At 41.9% G+C, this 19,452-nt stretch overlaps 1 protein-coding gene across 3 annotated transcripts in view; it reads right to left on the bottom strand.

Annotated features, from left to right (window-relative positions):
- PHKA2 (phosphorylase kinase regulatory subunit alpha 2) overlaps positions 1-19,068 on the bottom strand; it is a 76,099-nt gene extending 57,031 nt beyond the window's left edge. The window contains exons 1-2 of one of the 3 annotated variants that reach the window (XM_059386050.1): positions 18,869-19,068; positions 18,214-18,427 (exon numbers count right to left, since the gene is read on the bottom strand). In XM_059386050.1, the coding sequence (XP_059242033.1) occupies positions 18,214-18,291 (78 nt within the window). In that variant the 5' untranslated portion in view covers positions 18,292-18,427; positions 18,869-19,068. Of the gene's footprint in view, positions 1-18,213; positions 18,848-18,868 lie in introns of those variants that run through there. The other 2 variants (XR_009401429.1, XM_059386051.1) reach the window with 2 other exon arrangements.
- Positions 19,069-19,452: the final 384 nt, after the last annotated feature.

The following is a 19,452-nucleotide window of genomic DNA, read 5'->3' as shown; positions in this document are numbered from 1 at the left end:
TATAGTAACGAAAACAATCAGGTATTGGCACAAAAATAGACACACTATAACAGAATACAGAATCCAGAAATAAACCCATGATTATATAGTCAGTTAATCTACAACAAAGGAGGCAAGAATATCCAATGCGGAAAAGACAGTCTATTCAATAAATGGTGCTGGGAAATCTGGACAGCTACATGCAAAAGAATGAAGGTGGGCCACTTTCTTACACCACACACGACAACCAGCTTGAAACAAATGAAAGACTTACACATAAGACCTGAAACCATAAAACTCCTAAAATAAAACATTCTGTGATTACAGAATCACGTGGACACCGACCTTAGCATCATATTTATGGATAGATCTCCTCAGGCAAGGGAAACAAAGCAAAAATAAACCATTGGGACTATACCAAAATAAAAAGCTTTTGCACAGTGAAGGAAATCACCAACAAAATAAAAAGACAATCTACTGAATGGGTGAAAATATTTGCAAATAATATATCCAATAAGGGGTTTATATCCAAAATATATAAAGAACTTATATAACTCAATAACAAAAACCAAATAATCTGATTTAAAAATGGGAAGAAGATCTAAATAGACATTTTTCTATTCAGAGAAACAGACCAATAGACACATGAAAAATGCTCAACACCACTAATCACCAGGGAAATGCAAATCAAAACCACAATGAGATTACCTTACACCTGTTAGAATGGCTAAAATGAAAAAGACAAGAAATAACAAGTGTGGAGAAAAGGGAACATCTGTGCACTGTTGGTGGGAATGCAAATTGGTGCAGCCACTGTGGAAAACAGTATTGAGGGTTCTCAAAATATTAAAAATGGAAATACCCTACGATCCAGTAATTCCACTACTAGGTATTTATCCAAAGAAAATGAATACACTTATTAAAAAAGGTATCTGCACTCTCATGTTTACTGCAGCATTATCTACAACAGCCAAGACATGGAAGCAATCCAGGAGATTCATTCATTCACTGATAAGTGAATGGGTAAAGAAGACATGGTATATGTATATATATACAATGGAATACTACTCATCCATAAAAAAAAATGATATTGTGCCATTTGTGACAATATGGATGGACCTAGAGGGTATTGTGCTAAGTGAAGTCAGAGACAGAAAGACAAATACCATGATTTCACTTATGTGTGGAATAATAAAAAAAAAAAAAAAGTAGAAAATAGATTCATAAATACAGAAAACAAAATGGTGGTTGCCAGAGGGGCACGGGCATGGGAGGATGAAACAGGTGGCAGGGATTAAGAGGTACAAACTTCCAGTTACAAAATAAGTTACAGGGATGAAAAGTACAGCAGAGGAAATATAGTCAGCAATACTATAAAAACCTCATATGGCATCAGATGGTAACTACACTTCTTGTGATGAGCATTTCATAATGTACATCATTGTTGAACCATTATACTATACACAAAATATCAATAAATACTCAAATATTACAGCCACTGGAGGAAAGAACAAAAATAATAAAAAAGATATATCTTGGGGCGCCTGGGTGGCTCAGTGGGTTAAGCCGCTGCCTTCAGCTCAGGTCATGATCTCAGGGTCCTGGGATCGAGTCCCACGTCGGGCTCTCTGCTCAGCGGGGAGCCTGCTTCCTCCTCTCTCTCTCTCTGCCTGCCTCTCTGCCTACTTGTGATCTCTCTCTGTCAAATAAATAAAATCTTAAAAAAAAAAAAGATATATCTTTTAAAATATTAGGTGAGTAAACAAAAACAGTAAAACTTAGATGTCAAAATAGTTGTTGACATGGTTATAAAACAAGGCAAATACCAAAAGTAATGAGCAAAATAAAAGCTACATAATGGAAAAAATTTAAGAAATGGTGTTAGAACGATTGGGCATCCATACGCAAAAATATAAATCTCAATCCAAATCTCACACTTTATACAAAAGTTAAGTTAAAAGGAATCGCAGATCTAAACGTTAAATGGAAACTCATAAAACTTTGGTAAGTAAACATAGAAGAAAAACCTTCATGACCTACAGTCAGGCAGAATTAGCTATGATACTAAAAATACGATCCATAGAAGAAAAATTAAAAATTGGATTTCAGCAAAAGTACAAACCTTTGCTCCGTGCAGGACACTGTTAAAAGATAAAAAGACAAGCTACAGACTAGGAGAAACTACTTGTGAGTTGCATACTCAGCAAGAGAAATCCAGAATATATGGAGAACTCTCAAAACGCAACAGTAAGAAAACAACCTAATTTAAAAATTGGTAAAAAACAAACAAAAAGACTTGGACACTTCACCAAAGAGGATATATGATTGACAAGCACATCAAAAGCTCAACATCATTAGCTATTATATAAATGCAAATTTAAGACCTCTATGAGATACCACTACATACCTATTAAGATGGCTAAAATTAAAAAAAAATACTGCCAATACCAAGTATTGACAGAGATGTAGAATCACTAGAATCCCCATACATTGCTGGTGGAAATGCAAAAACAGTGCTGCCACTCTAGAAAACACTTTGACAATTTCTAATAAACTTTAACACTATCATACAACCCAGCAATTCTGTCCCTGAATATTTACTCTAGAGAAATAAAAAAAAACTCTACATGCATGTGTAAGGCAGCTCAATTCTTACCTTCCCAAAACTGCAAACTCAAATGTCCTTCAATAGGCAAATGGGTAAACACAGCGACATGTCCTTATAATGAACACTATTTGGCAATGAAAAAGAACAAACTATTGACAGAGACAGCAACTTGGGTGAATCTCACAGGCCTTATGCTAAATAAGAGAAGCCACTCTTAGAGGTTACATATCACATGATTCCACTCATATGGCATTCTCCCAAAGACAAAACTACAGTGATGGAGAACTGATCAGCAGTTTCCAGGGCTTAGGGATGGGGAGAGGGTGTGACAAAGGGGTAGCAGAAGGCAGATTTTGGGGGCTTTAAGGGACTGCTTTGCATCTTGATTATGGTTATGGTTACATGACCCTACATGTTTTAAAATTCACAGAACTATACACTAAATATATAATAAAAGGAAATGTATTGTGATTTCTAGCACATTGTTTTTTTAAAAGTTTTACTGAGATATAATTCATACAACATACACTTTATCCATTTAAAGGATACAATTCAATGGTTTTTGCTATAGTCACATACTAACAGAAACACCAGGGTTAATTTTAGGATATTTTCATCACTCCCAAAAGAAAGCCCCTACCTACCTGTTAAAAGTCATTTTCCATCTGTCTCCAACCCTCAATCCCCCAGGCCTAGGCAACCCGTAATCTACTTTCAGTCCTATAGTTTTGCCTGTTCTGGACATTTTGTATAAATGGACTCATACCATATGTGATATTTTATATGCTCAGGGTCTTTCAATTAGCATAATGTGTTCAAGATCTGTCAGTGTTGTAGATGTAGTAGTACTACATCTCTTCTTATTGCAAATAATACTCCATTGCATAAACACAGTACATTTTGTGTTCTCACTCATTAGCTGATGAACATTTTTGTTGTTTCCACTTTGGGGATATTATAAATAATGCTGCTATGAATATTCACTTATAAGTTTTTGTGTGGACATGTGTTTTCAGTTCTCTTGGATATATAGCTAGGAGTGGAATTTCTGGACTATATGGCAACTCTAAGTGTAACATTTTGAGGAACTGCAGAACTGTTTTCCAAAGAGGCTACACCATTTTAAATTTCCACTGGCAATGTACGAGGGTTCCAAGATCTCTATATCTTGTCAAAATTTATCCGTTAAATGAAACAAGACAAGACCACACCGGGAGACAAAACATAAGAGACTCTTAATCTCAGGAAACAAACTGAGTGTTGCTGGAGGGGAGAGGAGGGTGGGAGGGATGGGGGTGCTGGGGGATGGACATTGGGGAGGATATGTGTTGTGGTGGGCGCTGTGTATTGTTTAAGACTGATGAATCAGGGGTGCCGGGGTGGCTCAGTGGGTTAAAGCCTCTACCTTCGGCTCAGGTCATGATCTCAGGGTCCTGGGATCGAGCCCCACATCGGGCTCTCTGCTCGGCAGGGAGCCTGCTTCCTCCTCTCTCTCTGCCTGCCTCTCTGCCTACTTGTAATCTCTGTCTATTAAATAAATAAATAAAATCTTTAAAATAAAAAAAAGAGAGACTGATGAACCATAGAGCTGTACCCCTGAAACAAATATATTATTGGTTAATAATAATAAAAAATTTATATGTCTTTCTCATTGCATCAATCCTAGTAGTGTGAAATGGTATTTCAATTGTGGTCCTGATTTGCATTTCCTTACCACAGTTTGTGATAAGAGCATCTTTACATGTGCTTATTGGTCATTCGTATATCACTTTTGGAGAAATGTCTATCAGACACTTTGCCAATTTCTAAATTGTTATTCATCTTTTAATATTGAAATTTAAGAGCTCTTTATGTATTCTTGAATCAAGTCTCTTAACATACACGTGGTTTACCATTTTCTTCCATTCTGTAAGGTTGTCTTTTCACTTTAATGGTATGGTTTGCGGCTCAAAAGTCATTTTTTTTCTTTAAAGATTTTATTTATTTGACAGACAGAGATAATAAGTAGGCAGAGAGGTAGGCAGAGAGAGAGAGAGGAGGAAGCAGGCTCCCCGCCGAGCAGAGAGCCCGATGCGGGGCTCGATCCCAGGACCTGGAGATCATGACCGGAGCCGAAGGCAGAGGCTTAACCCACTGAGCCACCCAGGCGCCCCCAAAAGTCATTTTTTAATAAAGTCCAATTTATCTATTTTTTTCCTTTTGTCACTTGTGCTCTTGTTATTGTACTAAGGAGTCTTTGCTTTCCCTTAGGAAGCAAAGTCAGGAAGACTATTCCTGCGTTTTCTTCTAAGGGTTTTATAGTTTTAGCTCTTACATTTAGGTTTATGATCCATTTTGAATTAATTTTTGAATATGGTACAAGGAAGAGGTCCCTTAATTGCTTTGCATGTGGATATCTAATTGCCCCAGTACTGTTTACTGAAGAGTATTCCTTCTCCATGTAACTGACTTGACACCCTTATAGAGAATCACCTGACCATAAATGTAGTGGTTTATTTCGGAATCCCCAATTCTGTTCCCTTTTGTTTCATTGAACTGTATGTCTATAACCTTAGGCCAGCACCTTGTTCATTACTGTTAGCTTCCCCTGCCCACAAAAATTTTATTTATTTGACAGAGAGAGACAGTGAGAGAGGGAACACAAGCAGGGGGAGTGGGAGTGGGAGAAGCCGGATGCCGGGCTTGATCCCAGGACCCTGGGATCATGACCTGAGCTGAAGGCGGATGCTTAACTGACCTAGCCACCCAGGTGCCCCAAATATATATATATTTCTTAATATAAATCACATCACAACTATATTCTTTCATGTCTGGCTTTTGCTCAGTGTTATGGTTATGAGATTTAGGGTCCTAGGAACGGGCCCCGCATGGGGCTCTCTGATCAGTAGGGAGTCTGCTTCTCCCTCTCCTTCTGCTTCCCCCCACCCATGCTCTCTCTCTGTCAAATAAATAAATAAGATCTTCAAAAAAAAAAAAATACTGGTTCCTTCCAATCCATCCTCCAAAAGGAAGGTCACAGAAACAACTAGAATCTCAAGACTTCACTGCCCTGCTCAGAATGCTCCAATCCTATAAAACAGAATCTGGGTCTCTTAGATTGCCCTACAAGGCTCAGCAGGTGCGGGTTCTTCATCTCACAACCAGCCTCACCACCTCACACACACACCCTCCTTAGCCCCTGCCCCAAAACCTGAATTCAAGTTTCCTGCACAGACTCTGCTCTCACACTTCTGGCCTGGGTGTCCATAGTGTCCTCATGGTAAATGCCTCTCCACCTGTTTGCTCCTCTGTGAGGCTTCCCCTATACTCCTGTACTTCAGGAGACAGAGGTCAGAGGCTTCCAGCTGACCCATACCCTCAGTCCTTTTTCCTTTAGATTAAGAATGGCTAAATACACATCACTGCATTGCTCAGCTCCAAGAGAGGAGAGTACAACTCAATCATTCAAATGAAATACCTAGAAGAGACTAGGACAAACGCTGAAAATAGAAGATTACTCGCCATCACCCCCCCCCACCCCCATGTTGGTAAAGCAAAAAACAGAAAGTGGAAAATTCTGTTATAAAAACTCCAAAAACCGGTTAAATTCATTTTTTGTGCTGAAATTTTATTCTGGCAACTACCACTTAAAATATTAAAGGGGATAGGGAAGGGCAATGCCTTGGACTTGAGAGGTTTTTGTACAGTGGAAATTCCAATAAACTTTGTTTTAAAATGGTTACACCTGGGGTGCCTGGCTGGCTCAGTCAGCAGAGCATGTGACTCAATCTCCTGGTCATGAGTTCAAGTCCCACATCAGGCGTGGAACCTAGTTAAAATAAAATTTTGTTTTAAATGTTAAAAAAATTACTGTGAAGTGTGTAAACCTGGCAATTCACAGACCTGTACCCCTGGGGCTAATTATACATTATATGTTAATAAAAAAATAAAGTACTTTTAAAAAGTTAAAAAAATAAAATCAAATGATTATATCTGCAGTTGAGACAATGGGCTGTGTCACACTTTCTTTTTCCATTAGGTTAAAAGATAAGTTTTGTATAGTTTGTTATGTAAACCTTGGGCATTCAGAGAAGTGCTAAACTTAAGCTCTAACATGCAACGGCCATATGCTTTTAACCTAAGGAGACCACAGGTGTGCAATTTTCGAATGATGTCTTTTGCTAAACTCCTGCTTATCTGATTTCCCCCCTCTGCATTTACAAACTATGCACAAATGACAAGGTGCCCTGGGCCTGGGCCTTTGCACCATGTCATAGGACTGAAGGATGGCTTGCAGGGAAACAAAGTGGGTCAGGAGCCAAGTACTGCGGGCATCTGCTTCAATGCAGGGGTTTCCAGTTTCATCCCAGATCCCAGCACTCACCTTAAAACTTCTGAAACTTAACAGAAACCATGTGGGCCCCTTAGGTACCATCAACGATACAAACCACTTGACCACTGTTTGAAGACATTTTATTTCTTTGCCTCACTTGCCAATCCCAGTTGTGAGGTGGGGGAATACTGCGATGTTAGTCCTTAGCCTGGTGTGGTGAAAACCGACAGAACACAAACTCGTGGGGTTGCTAGGATCCTCCTGGCCAAAACCTCAAGTCTGAGGTGTCAAAGGATAACTGGCTGCCATGCTAGTAATGTCTCCCCCAAACAGGAGAGCTGTGGGCCTCACTGTTTATTTTCAGCTCTAAGACTGACTTTTACTCTGTTGGGTTCAGCACGCCAAAGGACCACACATGTCACTCTGAATCCGGACTCTCACTAGAGGATCTACTAGGAGGCCACCGATGGGCTTTGGTGAGGGTGGGGGGTGGGGAGGAGATCCAGGAGACTCCTGGAATTTCTGGGAGAGCATTTTTCTCAGGAGACAATAAAACACTCGGCTTTCATCAAATTCTCAGATGGGTCTGTAACTCGTTTGATTAGGAACCACTACTCCACATGTATGTTATAAACATAAATTGTGTTCTCCCCACCTACTGTGAGGCAGACGTGATCTTTACTTCACTCTGTGACTTTTACTAACAGAGTGAAATAAATAGCACGTCTGCATCACAGTATTTAAAGAAAGGGCCTACTTAAAATTTCACTGAACAGACAAAAATCAGGAGACTACAACTTTATTTAGTGTTTCACAGCAATCTGATGTATCTTAAGTATTTCTCTCCATTCCTCTGGCCTGTTTCCAACAAGACACCGTGCTTATCACAGGGCTGTCAGCGCACCAGAAGGATGGCCTTGAAAAAGGTCCCCTTAACTCTCTTGGCTGAAGTCTTCAGCTGTAAAAGGAAGCGAGGTGATCCAACCAGATGATCTTTTGGATCCCTGCCAAACCTGAATTCTAAATCTCTCCCTTGTATGATTACAGTCCTCCATCTGTAAGTAGAAGATTCAAGGACTTTTTCATTCAATTACTCTAATGTTTCTATCTGGCACTCAAATTTTTAAAAGCTGTCCTGAAAAGGTTGTCCTGGCAACCAAAAGAGTTGAAGTAGGTGGTGGCAAAAGGCGGGGCACTGAATTGTATCAGGAAGGGAAAAATGTTATCCATTCAGTGGTTGCTTTCTCCAATCAACGCACAGAGCAGGCAACCATCCCTTAGCCCTGAAAGGGCTTCGGGATCCTAAGGGATCTGGGGACCACACTCCTGAGAACTGCTACACTACTTCAAAAGCTGGAGTGTATTTTTCCTGTCCATGTATTAGAAATTCTTACAAGTATATGTCCCTAAGCAAGGAAGAATATTATCTGGGGTGTTTTTAAAGTTCTACACACTTAGCAGACTGTACTTAGTCTTCTATAACTTGCTTTTTTCACTCAACTTAATCTCTGAGTGCTATCCAATTTGATGCATGTAAGTCTAGGTCACTCATTTTAACTGCTATATAGTATTCCATCGTGTGGCTAAATCTCTGTTTGTTCATTTCCAAAGTGATGAACATTTAGATTGTTTTGAATTTTTCTCTTTTATGAACAATGGTTCAACAAATGTCCTTGTACTTGTCTCCTTGGGTAATGTACATGTCTCCAGAGCACATCATTAGCATAGAGAACTACATAGGGACCTCCTAGGTCATATGGTACACACAGCTTCAATTTCACCAATATCTCCCAATTGTTTTCCAAGGTGACTGTACCAGTTAACAGTCTATAACTTACATTCTATAGCATAGACCATTAGCTAATCACTAACTGAATTTCCTTTTCTTCTTAGGCCTTCAGCTATATTACATTTCCCAACCTCCCTTGCAGTTAGATGACCATGTGTTTGAGTTCTAGCCAAAAGAATGTGAATGAAAGTGAAGTACCCAATTTCCATGCCTTGGCCATAAAACTCTCCCATAAACAATTTTCTATACTCTTTCCTAATCCCCCAGCTAGATGTCTACATCCAGGGTGACCTTCCTTCAGAGCTGCATGTTGAAGATGGCAGAGCCACTGGTAGCCCAGATCTCTAGATGACACCCTTATTGACCTGGACACACACCCGGCTGTTATAGGAGTCAGAAATAAACTTTTGTGTTTATTCAATGAGATTTTGGACTTAGAGCAGTTAGCCTATCCTAATACCTCTTCCCATGATAGTTTATGAGATTTGCTCCTTTTCCACAACCTTGTCAATACTTAGAATTCTGCTTTGAAACTGCTCCCCAGTTGTCAGTCTGAATTTACTGTTTTGATCTGCTTTACTTTCCCAGGTTACTATAGTGAGGTTAAGCCATCATTTCACATGTTTATTAATTTCCTCTTCTATGATCTGCTAGTTTATATTGTAGAATACAATCATAGAAATATAATATATAAAGTTACTATAAATGAGAAAGGGAGTCAACTTGATTAAAGGGAAATAATAAAGTGGGACACCTGGACTGAAAATATTTTTTTGTTATCCTGGCACTTTTCTTTGCTATTAAGAGAAGTAATGAAAAGAGAGTATTTACAAACCCAGAAGCTAAAGAGTGATGTCACCTGCTATCTAATCAAATAGAAACAAGCTCTCAAGTCAAATTGAAACTTAAATCCAATCAACTAGAAGTAGCTGGTTCTCCAAAGACTCTTAGGATTAAGCCTCTGTATTTGTTATTTATTAATCACCCCAAAACTTCCTCCAAAAATTGAGAACCTAGTTTCAGTACTTTCAGGTTCTCTATGGTATTTATATCTGCAAACATCATCTCTATCCCGCTCATTTTTTTTTTTTTTAAAGGTCTGTTATGTGGGTCATAATTACAATGCAGAATAGGAGTGAGAGTGGTGACCCTGGAGGTCCCTGACTTTAAAGATATGGTTTCTGATCTTTTGCCAATACATTAGTTATGTTTGTAGATATTAAAAAAAAAAAAGATTTATTGATTTATATGGGAGAGGGAGATAGGTAGGGACAAAGGGAGGGAGAGAGAGTCCCAAGTAGACCCCGAGCTGAGCACGGAAGCGACAAGGGACTCAATCTCCCAACTCTGAGATCATGACTAGAGCTGAAACCAAGAGCTGGACGCTTAACCAAATGTACCACCCAGGTACCCGTTTGTAGATTTTTTTAAACATTATGCTTTATCAAGATAATACAACTTCCTAGAATGCCTAGTTTGCTAAGAGGTGTTTTTAAAAAAATCATTCTAGATGCTGAATCTTATCAAATGCTTTTCTATACCTATTGAGGTGATCACACTATATTTTCCTTTAATTTATTAATGAGGTAAATTGCATTAGATTTTCTTATAGTAAATTTCCTTGTATTCCTGGGTAAACTCCACTCGATTATGATGCATTTTTTAATACCTTGCTGGATTCATTTATTAGTATTTTACTTTGTATTTCACATCAATATTCATACATGAATTTCCTCCACAAATATTATTTCTCATTATATCTTGTTTGCCTATGGTATCTTGGCCATATTAAAGGAGTTAAGAGTTATCCCTCTTTATCTTTTATCTGAAACAGCTGAAGATCCGGGTTATCTGTTAATCCTGGTCTCCCTCTCACCCCACTGCAGTCACTGGGCAAAGCCCCAGCTCAGGTTAAATCCGACTCTGCCTACTCTGGGGGTGCAGCTCGCTGGGGCTGGAGAAAAACACAACCATGCTGATGGAACTCACTGGAAATGAATGGCCCACAGTGCTGTCCAATAATCATATTAAAAATCTCCCCTCCTTCCCGGTTTCCTTCAGAAGGGAGGACTATTTTATACTAGCTTCTCACTCTTCAAACCTCCAATGACTCCTATCTGTACTCTCAGCTGATGACTGTGCCTATGTTTCACTGAAAAAGTGGAAATAATCAAGAGAATATGGTGCCCATGTACCCCACCTCCCTTCTTGGTTTTTTTTTGTTTGTTTTTATTTTTTTTTAAAGATTTTTATTTATTTATTTAACAGACAGAGATCACAAGTAGGCAGAGAAGCAGGCAGAGAGAGAGGAGGAAGCAGGCTCCCAGCTGAGCAGAGAGCCCGATGCGGGCCTCGATCCCAGGACCCTGGGATCATGACCTGAGCCGAAGGCAGAGGCTTTAACCCACTGAGCCACCCAGGTGCCCTCCCTTCTTGTTTTGACGGAGGAGTTCTCTGTGCTCCTCTTTAAGGTTGCCCACTGCATGCGTGCGTGCTACACTTCAGCCCTCTCGCTCACTCTAGGACTTTGCCCCAGTGGTTCTCACTCTGCATCTGCTCAGTCTTCCTTAGCAGCTGCTCTGGACTTTGGGATCTTTCCATTTGTGTAAAGCTCCTCTTTGAACGTCATTTTTACTCTGTCTACACTCACTCCTGTGATCTCATGCAGCCTCATGACCTTTTAAACACCACATAGATACATACCAATATAACTCCCGGATTTTTCTCTCCAGCTCAGATCTCTCCCTTACTTCAAGATTCAAATATTCAATTGCCCACTTACTGTTTCTACCTGGATGCCTCATGGGCACCTCAAAGTTGGTAAAAACTCCTTATCGTTCTCCCCAAATTTCCTCTTCCACAACCTTCCCCGTCTCAGCAAACGTCAATTCCATCCCACCAGCTGCTCAAGCCAAAACCCTGGACTCATCCTGGACTTCTCTTTTTTCCACACACCTTAGACGCAATCCACGCAATTCGGTCTCTGCAAAATTTCCCCCGGATTCCACCCCTCCCAGTGGGCTCTACTGCAACCACCCTTGTCTGAGCGATCATGCTCCAGCTGCAGAAGCTTCCTCGCTGGCCACCCTGCTTTGCCTCGTGACCCCATACAGACCATATTCTATGCAGGTGATGGAGTGATTCTTTTCCAGCGTTATTCAGAGGTCACTCATTTGCTCAAAACCCTCTCAAGGCTTCCCTTCCCACTTAGAATAAAAGCCAAATTCCTTCACCTTCAAAGATGAATAAATAAATAAGCTTCTGGATGTTCCTCATTCCTTGTCTTGTAAACCCACCCTGGACTAGGATATTTTCCTGACTCAACACATTTCTTTAAGAGTTACAGATTGAATTAGGATTTCATTTTTTGTTAACATTGTTAACATGTTTCTAGAAAACTGTCCATTTAACATATCCACATATGCTGTCAAAAAGTATTTATAGCATTTTTCCATTTTCTCCTAATATTATTTGTCCCTCCTTCCCGGCTCCCATCAGTCCTGCCAGAGTTTATGTATTTATTAGTCTTTTCTGAAAAAGAAATTTTGGGGCACCAAGGTGGTTCAGTTGGTTGGGTGTCTGCCTTTGGCTCTGGTCATGACCCCAGAGTCCCAGGATCAAGCCCCACATCTCGCTCCCAGCTCAGCAGGGAGTCTGCTTCTCCCTCTGCCCCTCCCCTGCTCATGCTCTCTTGCTCTCTAATAAATAAATAAAATCTTAAAAAAAAAAAAAAACTAAAAAACAGCTTTTGGTTTGCTCAATCCTTATTGTGTGTGTTTTTTAAGATTTTATTTATTTATTTGACAGAGATCACAAGTAGGCAGAGAGGCAGGCAGAGATGGGGTGTGAGGGAAGCAGGCTCCCTGCCAAGCAGAGAGCCCGATGCGGGGCTCGATCCCAGGGTCTGGGATCATGACCTGAGCTGAAGGCAGAGGCTTTAACCCATGGAGCCACCCAGGTGCCCCCTTATTGTGTTATCTTACACTAACTTTTGTTCCTGTATTATTTCCTTTCTTCTGTTTTCTTGGCTGTACTGTTATCCTATTCTCAATGAGTTCCTTAACTTTAAAGTCTTTCTTTTCCGATATTTATTTCAAAACATAAATTTCATATCCCACATTAGCTGTATCTCATTTGTATTTGGAATGCTCCTGCTGTCACTCAGTTCTAGGTATTTCATAATTTCCATTATAATTTCTTCTTAGAGATACACACACACACACCCCATGACATATCTATCCATGATCCATAGAGATATATTTAGAAGTGGGCTTAGTAAGATTCCAAACATACTTGGAGATTAAGCAGCTGCTTGTTATTGCTAACTTTCTTGCATTTTGGCAAAAACTGGGTGTTCGTGAAGTTGATTCTTCAAATACTTCTGAGACTTTCTCATACCCTAATTTGTCATGAATTTTTAAAAACCTTTGCAAGTTTGAAACAAATACATATTTTCTATTAGTGGGGTGCAGAGTTCTACAGATGTATACTTGATTGAGTTTGTTCCTCATGATGCTCCAATTTTCTATGTCCTAATTATTTCTCTGCTTGATCTATTAGTGTCTTAGGGGAGTATAAAAGTTCTTAATATGATTATGGATTTGTTAACTTCTACAGTTGGGTCAAGTTTTGCTTCAATCATTCTGAAGCTGTTATACTCTGCTGATTTAAAATTGCTTTATTTTCTTGGTGAATTATCCTTTTATCACTTAATAATAATGTTTTTTATCCCTAATAATGAAATTTTTTAAAATTTCAAGATCTACTGTTTGACATTAATATTATCACACCAATTTCTTCTTTAACATCTGCCTATATATCTTGTCTAACTAAACTATAATCAACCTTTGAGGGCACATGGGTGGCTCAGTCAGTTAAGCGTCCGACTCTTGATTTTGGTTTAGGTAATGATCTCAGGGTGGTGAGATCAAGCCTCACCACAGTGTCCACACTCAGTGGGGAGTCTGCCTGGGATTCCCTCCCTCTTCCTAAACCCCTCTTGCTCACTTTCTTCCTCTAAATAAATAAACTATTTAAATCTTAAAAACAAACAAACAAACCCCAAAACTACTTTCAACCTTTGAGTATCCCGTTTAAGGTTGTATCTCTCGCCTTAAAAAAAAAAAAAAAAAAAGGTTGAGTCTTAACACAGGGCTCAATCTCATGACCCAGAGATCATGACCTGAGCCGAAACCAAGAACCAACTGCTTAACTGTTTTATTTCTTAGAACCCACATATATTTTGGGGCACCTGGGTGGCTCAATTGGTTAAGCGTCTGCCTTCTGCTCAGGCCATGATGCCAGGGTCCTGGGAAGGAGTCCCAGGTCTGGCTCCCTGCTCAGTGGAGAGTTGGCTTCTTCCTCCCCCTCTGCCCGGCTTGTGTACAAGCTTTCTCTCTCTCAAATAAAACCACATATATCTTTAAATTTTTTTTAATAATTTCTATTATCAGGGCACCTGGGTGTCTCAGTGGGTTAAAGCCTGTACTTTCGGCTCAGGTCATGATCCCAGGGTTCTGTGATCCAGCCCCGAATTGCATCAGGCTCTCTGCTCAGCGGGGAGCCTGTTCCCCTGCCTCTCTGCCTACTTGTGATCTGTCAAATAAATAAATAAAATCTTAAAAAAAATAATTTCTATTACCTGGCTAATTTAAGCATTTACATTTATTGTGATCACTAATATAATTGTACTTATTTGTATTGTCTTTGTTTTTTTTTTTAAACTTCCCTCTCTCCCTAAGCACTCTTTTCCTTCCTTCTCTTGCCGTGATCAATTTTTCTTTATTCCTCCAGTGTTTGAAAAATTATATATTCCTGGGTAGGGGGAGGGTGATGTAGCTGATGGGGATTAGGGAGGGCACCTGTCATGGTGAGCACCAGGTGATGTGAGCACTGTATTATACACAGAAACTAATATAATACTGTTAAAAAAAAAAAAAAAGAAGTTATACTTGCAAAAAAATTTTTTAAGGTTATATATTCCCTTCACATTCAAGCATTACATAGAAATTCTTGATTTAAATATGTAATACCTCTCTCTTTCTTAACGTGATAAAGGCCTAAGAATGCTTTAACCCGGTTTCCATTCTATTCTTCTGCCGTGTTATTTCACAGTACTTAATTTTATCTTTTTAAAACTTGCCCCAAATTAGTCTTTATTATTAATACTATTTGTTCCCTACTCCATCTTTTAATTATTCCATTCTTTTCATTTTAAATTCCATTGGCACTGAATAAGCAATATTTACTAACTTTTCTGCTCCCTTAATTATCTGCTTTTTATACCAAATAAACTGCAGTTATAATTACTGCCTTGATCACCATTTCTGATCTATATTATAACTACTTTGTACCTAACACTTTTGGTTATGAGCTTTCAAACAGAACTGACATTCAAAAAATGTACATAATTAGTATTATCTGGACCAAAGTAAATCTAGGAATTTTTTTTCAGTAATTACTTGAAGATAATCCTGGAATGTACAATTATATTCTCTGTATACACAAAACCATACCTGCGAAAGGACCCTTTCATAAACATAGCTCTTTTCTTCTTTGCTTTTAAGATTTAATTAATATTTAGTAGCAAATATATTTGACAAATGACTAATGAAAAAATTGTTCCCTTGCACAGATACAGGAAAAGGAATTAGTTTGACACCCTATTGCCTCAAACTGAAGAATAACTGGGAGTTTGACATATTTAACACTGAATGATTTCTAACAAGTGAAATCAATTTAAAAAGCAAATCAGGGGCACCTGGGCGGCTCAGTCAGTTAAGCGTCTGACTTGCGTTCAGGTCATGATCTCAGGGTCCTGGGATGGAGCCCCGTGCCCTCCGCTGGCTCACTGCTCAGCAGTGGGGAGTCTGTCCCTCTCCCTCTACCCTTCTCCCCACTCATGCTCATGCTCCCCATCTCTCTCAAATAAATAATCTTTAAAAAATAAAAAGCAAATCAGAAACAGTTCAGAGCTTGCACCAGCTGACACTGAAAAATGCCTCATAAACATCTGCATGTATCTACGGGAAATGGGGAGATAGAGCATAAATTTTAGAAACCGCTAGTCCAGCTCGTTCATTTTTTTTTATGGTAAAATATACATTAAGTGGCTTATTTGTTTTTAGAGTAGTTAGGTGACCTCAGAAAGATGAGATGCTAAATAGATTAATGATCTACAACTGCGAAGACTAGCAGTTGGGGCGGGATGAGCAGGGGCGGGGGCGGAGGCTAGGAGCTCGCGCCTGCAAAAGCAGACTCATGGGATTTCCCAGCGACTTCTACCTGGAGGACTCTGGTTAGCCACAAGCATAAAGAGGACAAATACCAGAGCTTCTCACCGACTACCCCCAAAATAAATACCACTAAAGGCTGAAACACCTTTTTTTTCTTTTTTAATCATTAAAATGTTGGAGAGGAAAGTCCAACACTGCAAATTTGCTTTAATAAGACTGTGCTTTTGCTCCTGAGAGAAGGCAAGCCTGGATCAATGGCTGGGTCATTAGGATGGCTCAGAGCCTGCTGGAAGTATTTTATCAACAAGGACTTCACGGCACCTTTCATGTGCCAGGAACACTGCTTAGCACAAAAGGAACAAAAGTGATGAGGCCTCTGTGCTTAAGGATCTCACTGCATCGATGCAGAGACAGAATTACGTTTATAGACCGAAAAGCAATTAGTAATTGTATCAAGGCCTTCAGGAAAGGGAGTAACATGGCCCACGGTGGTGAGGTGAGGACATGTGGCCTAGGTATCTGTGGCCTATGTTAAAGTCATAACACCACCAATAGCGCTATTTACTGATTGCTTACTGGATGCCAGGCAATGTACTAGTTTTTTCTTCACAATACCTCCATGGAGGTAGGTGTTATTGTCCCCATTTTACAGATGAGGCCATGGACTTGAGAGGTTGAGCAAATGCTAATAGGTCATTCAAGGTAGAGCTGGGTATACAAACACAGGTGTGACACAGAAACCAAGCTTCATCAGCTCTCCTTAAAGACACTTCCCTCACAGTAAGGCAGGGAAAAACCTTCCAACTTCAATTAAAACAGTCTGTAGATGTGATTATAATACATGCTCCAATCAGGAAGGCAAAAATTAACCACCATTTGCCCGCCTAATTATTTAATTCTCAACTTAATGTCATCTCTTCCAGGACTCCATCCCTGTTCCCCAAACTGGGTTAAACTCCCCAAGTAAGGACCACAGTCCTTCATGTGCAATTTTAAAAAGCCAATAAGTTCTGAAAATCTAAAGTGTTTTCGTAAGTTTGCAGCAAGCTTGGTGACAAAAGGGTGACCTGAAGTGACGTGAGGCTATTGTAAGTCTTTACTTTTCCTACTCGGTGTGAATATTCACATTCAGATGTGGAAAAAAAAAAAAAAAAAGTTTGATTAAGGGATGCTGCCCACTGCAGTTATTACAGAATACATATGTGTATTACACCTTTCTAAAATCCAAACATTTCTGCCTTGCAAACCACACCTGGCCCCAAAGAGCTCAGACAAAAGACTCTGGAACTATACCCTACGCATAAATCTCACTGCACTACAAGCATTTATTCCTCTTTGTAAGCCCAGCTCCTGACAGAGCGTCTTGCATAGAATAGGTACACAATAAATATTTCATGAGTGAGGAAATAAGACTGAGAAATTGGCTAAGAAGTGAAAATGGTCAGTGGCCTGGGAATGACAACGGTTCTCAACGTGTAGGCTGAGCCTCTAACTATGGAATGCCACTCTTTCTCGGACAGGGAGGTCCTATTAATAGTTGCTGCTGATTGAGGGAAAGGGACAGAGCCGCTGTCTTCATTAGGAATAAAAATAGTCCAGTGGTCTTACATGATGGGCCCACATAGAACTTTAGTCCAGTAATATAGAACAGCAGGCATATTTGTACCTCAGACCACATGGGCAGCCTCACAGGTCCTCCTTAAACCTGGGGGCAGAAGACCTGCATTTGGTTCTGACCCTGCTACATGTCCTAACCTTTTTGGCCTGTAGTTTCCTCATCTGTAAAGTATCAACTAGAGTAATCCCTAACGGCCCTCGCACGTGGGTCTCTAACAGGTAACTCACGGGAGGGGCAAGAACAGTTGCCCCACACTCTGGAGGAGCAGGATGCAAACCTCAGGAGGTTCTTCACTCCTGTCTACCGCCCTGGCAGTCCTGAGTTCACCGTCCCCGTCCTTCTGTCCATCCTATACACACCTCCTCTCTCAACCCCCCCCCCCCCCAAAAAAAAAGGCAACCCAAAAACCCCTTTTTTGCCCCCGGGACCCCGGGGGGGGGGGGGGGGACTCTTAGAACCCCAACAAAGGTCAGAGAATTGTGTGAAGAGCGGTCGCACAGCCCTTCGGTCCCCTGAAAGAGAATGGGGTGGAATGGGGGTGGGGGTAGTCACTGGCCGGCAAGCACCGGATTTAAAAAAGAAAACCTCCTAAATGCGAAGTCTCAGGACCGGGAGGGGGTTGGGTAGGGGAACGAGTGCCACGAGAGGGCTGCTCGGGTGGTCCTTCCTTACCTGGTAGCACAGGATGGTTTGCTGGACCAGCCGCGCGTAGCCATCCAAGCGGACCCCGGAATTGCTCCTGCTCCTCATCTCCGCGTGATGCCGGGGCCCGACCGGCCGTGCAGAGGTGGGACGCCCGAAACTGTGGCCGCCGAGCGGGCCTGCTTCCCAAACACTACAGCCTGGGTTAGTTCTCGGGACAGTGCCCGGCTGTGGGCGCTCGAGACTTTTTAAAATGAAAGAGCCAAAGTATGATTGGAAAGCAAGCCAAGCAGAGTTTCACTCCTCTGCAAAACGCGGGGGCGGTGATGAGGGCTGGCGCTAAGGCGGGCCCTCCCCGGACCAGGCCGGCCGCACTCTCCACACCCGCTGGTCCCGGACAGCCTCGCGGAAGACGCGAGGAACTAGGTTCTGGACGTGAAACAACGAGGACCCCGGCGGGCCTTTTACGTCTTCGAGCGGTCTGGAGGAGTCCCGGGGCCGGCCGCCGCGAGGAGCCCACCCGCCGGCCGCAGCCCACTTTCCGCCCCGCCCCCTGCCCCGCCCCCGCCGCGGAACCCAACCCTCCGAGTCGCGGCTCAAGGCGGAAAGGAAAGGGGGTGGCCCACAGGAGTACCGGACTACTATGTTCCGGGCGGGAACCAAATTGCCTCCCTGAGCCCCTTACCTCCCCGCCAGCCGTCGACCCCAGGGGAAGCTAGGGAAACAGGCCCTTCCGCGGTGACCACCTGGACGCCCTGGGCCCGCCCCAGGCCCCACCTCTGGGCCCGCCTCCGGCTCCGCCCTGCCGCGGAGCGGAACCCGCGGAGCGGGGCTTGAGGAACAAGGTAAGGGGGACGCTTCGCCGGAGGCGCAGAACGCCCCCAATACGGTCGCTTGTGGCCCCGCCCCGTCCTGGGATGAGCTCACAGCCGCATCGACGACCCCGCCTTCCAGTCCCGCCCCCGCGGCATCAGGGAGATGAAAGACGGGTTCCAGGGCTCCTCCCCGAGTTGCCAGGAGGCCGGGGGAATGGGCAGCCAACCTAACGGGAGGCCGGAGAAGTAGGCCCGCCGACCGCGGCCACCTGGGCTGGATCATAATTTTGGTGGAGGCTGCGGTGGCGACGCAGTCTCCACCACTGAGCGATAGCCGAGTAGTGTGGCCTCTCAGGGAATGAAAGGGGGCACAACCCGTTCCCCCTTTCGCTTCCTGTAGGCACTGCCCCTGATCTCGGTTCTGCAAGTCAGGCCTGTAGTCCACCTCCTACAA

Source organism: Mustela nigripes, chromosome X, assembly GCF_022355385.1.
Source record: "Mustela nigripes isolate SB6536 chromosome X, MUSNIG.SB6536, whole genome shotgun sequence".
Taxonomy (NCBI): Eukaryota; Metazoa; Chordata; class Mammalia; order Carnivora; family Mustelidae; genus Mustela; species Mustela nigripes.
Note: the sequence above shows the minus strand (reverse complement) of the source record. Positions and strands in the feature narration are given on the sequence as shown.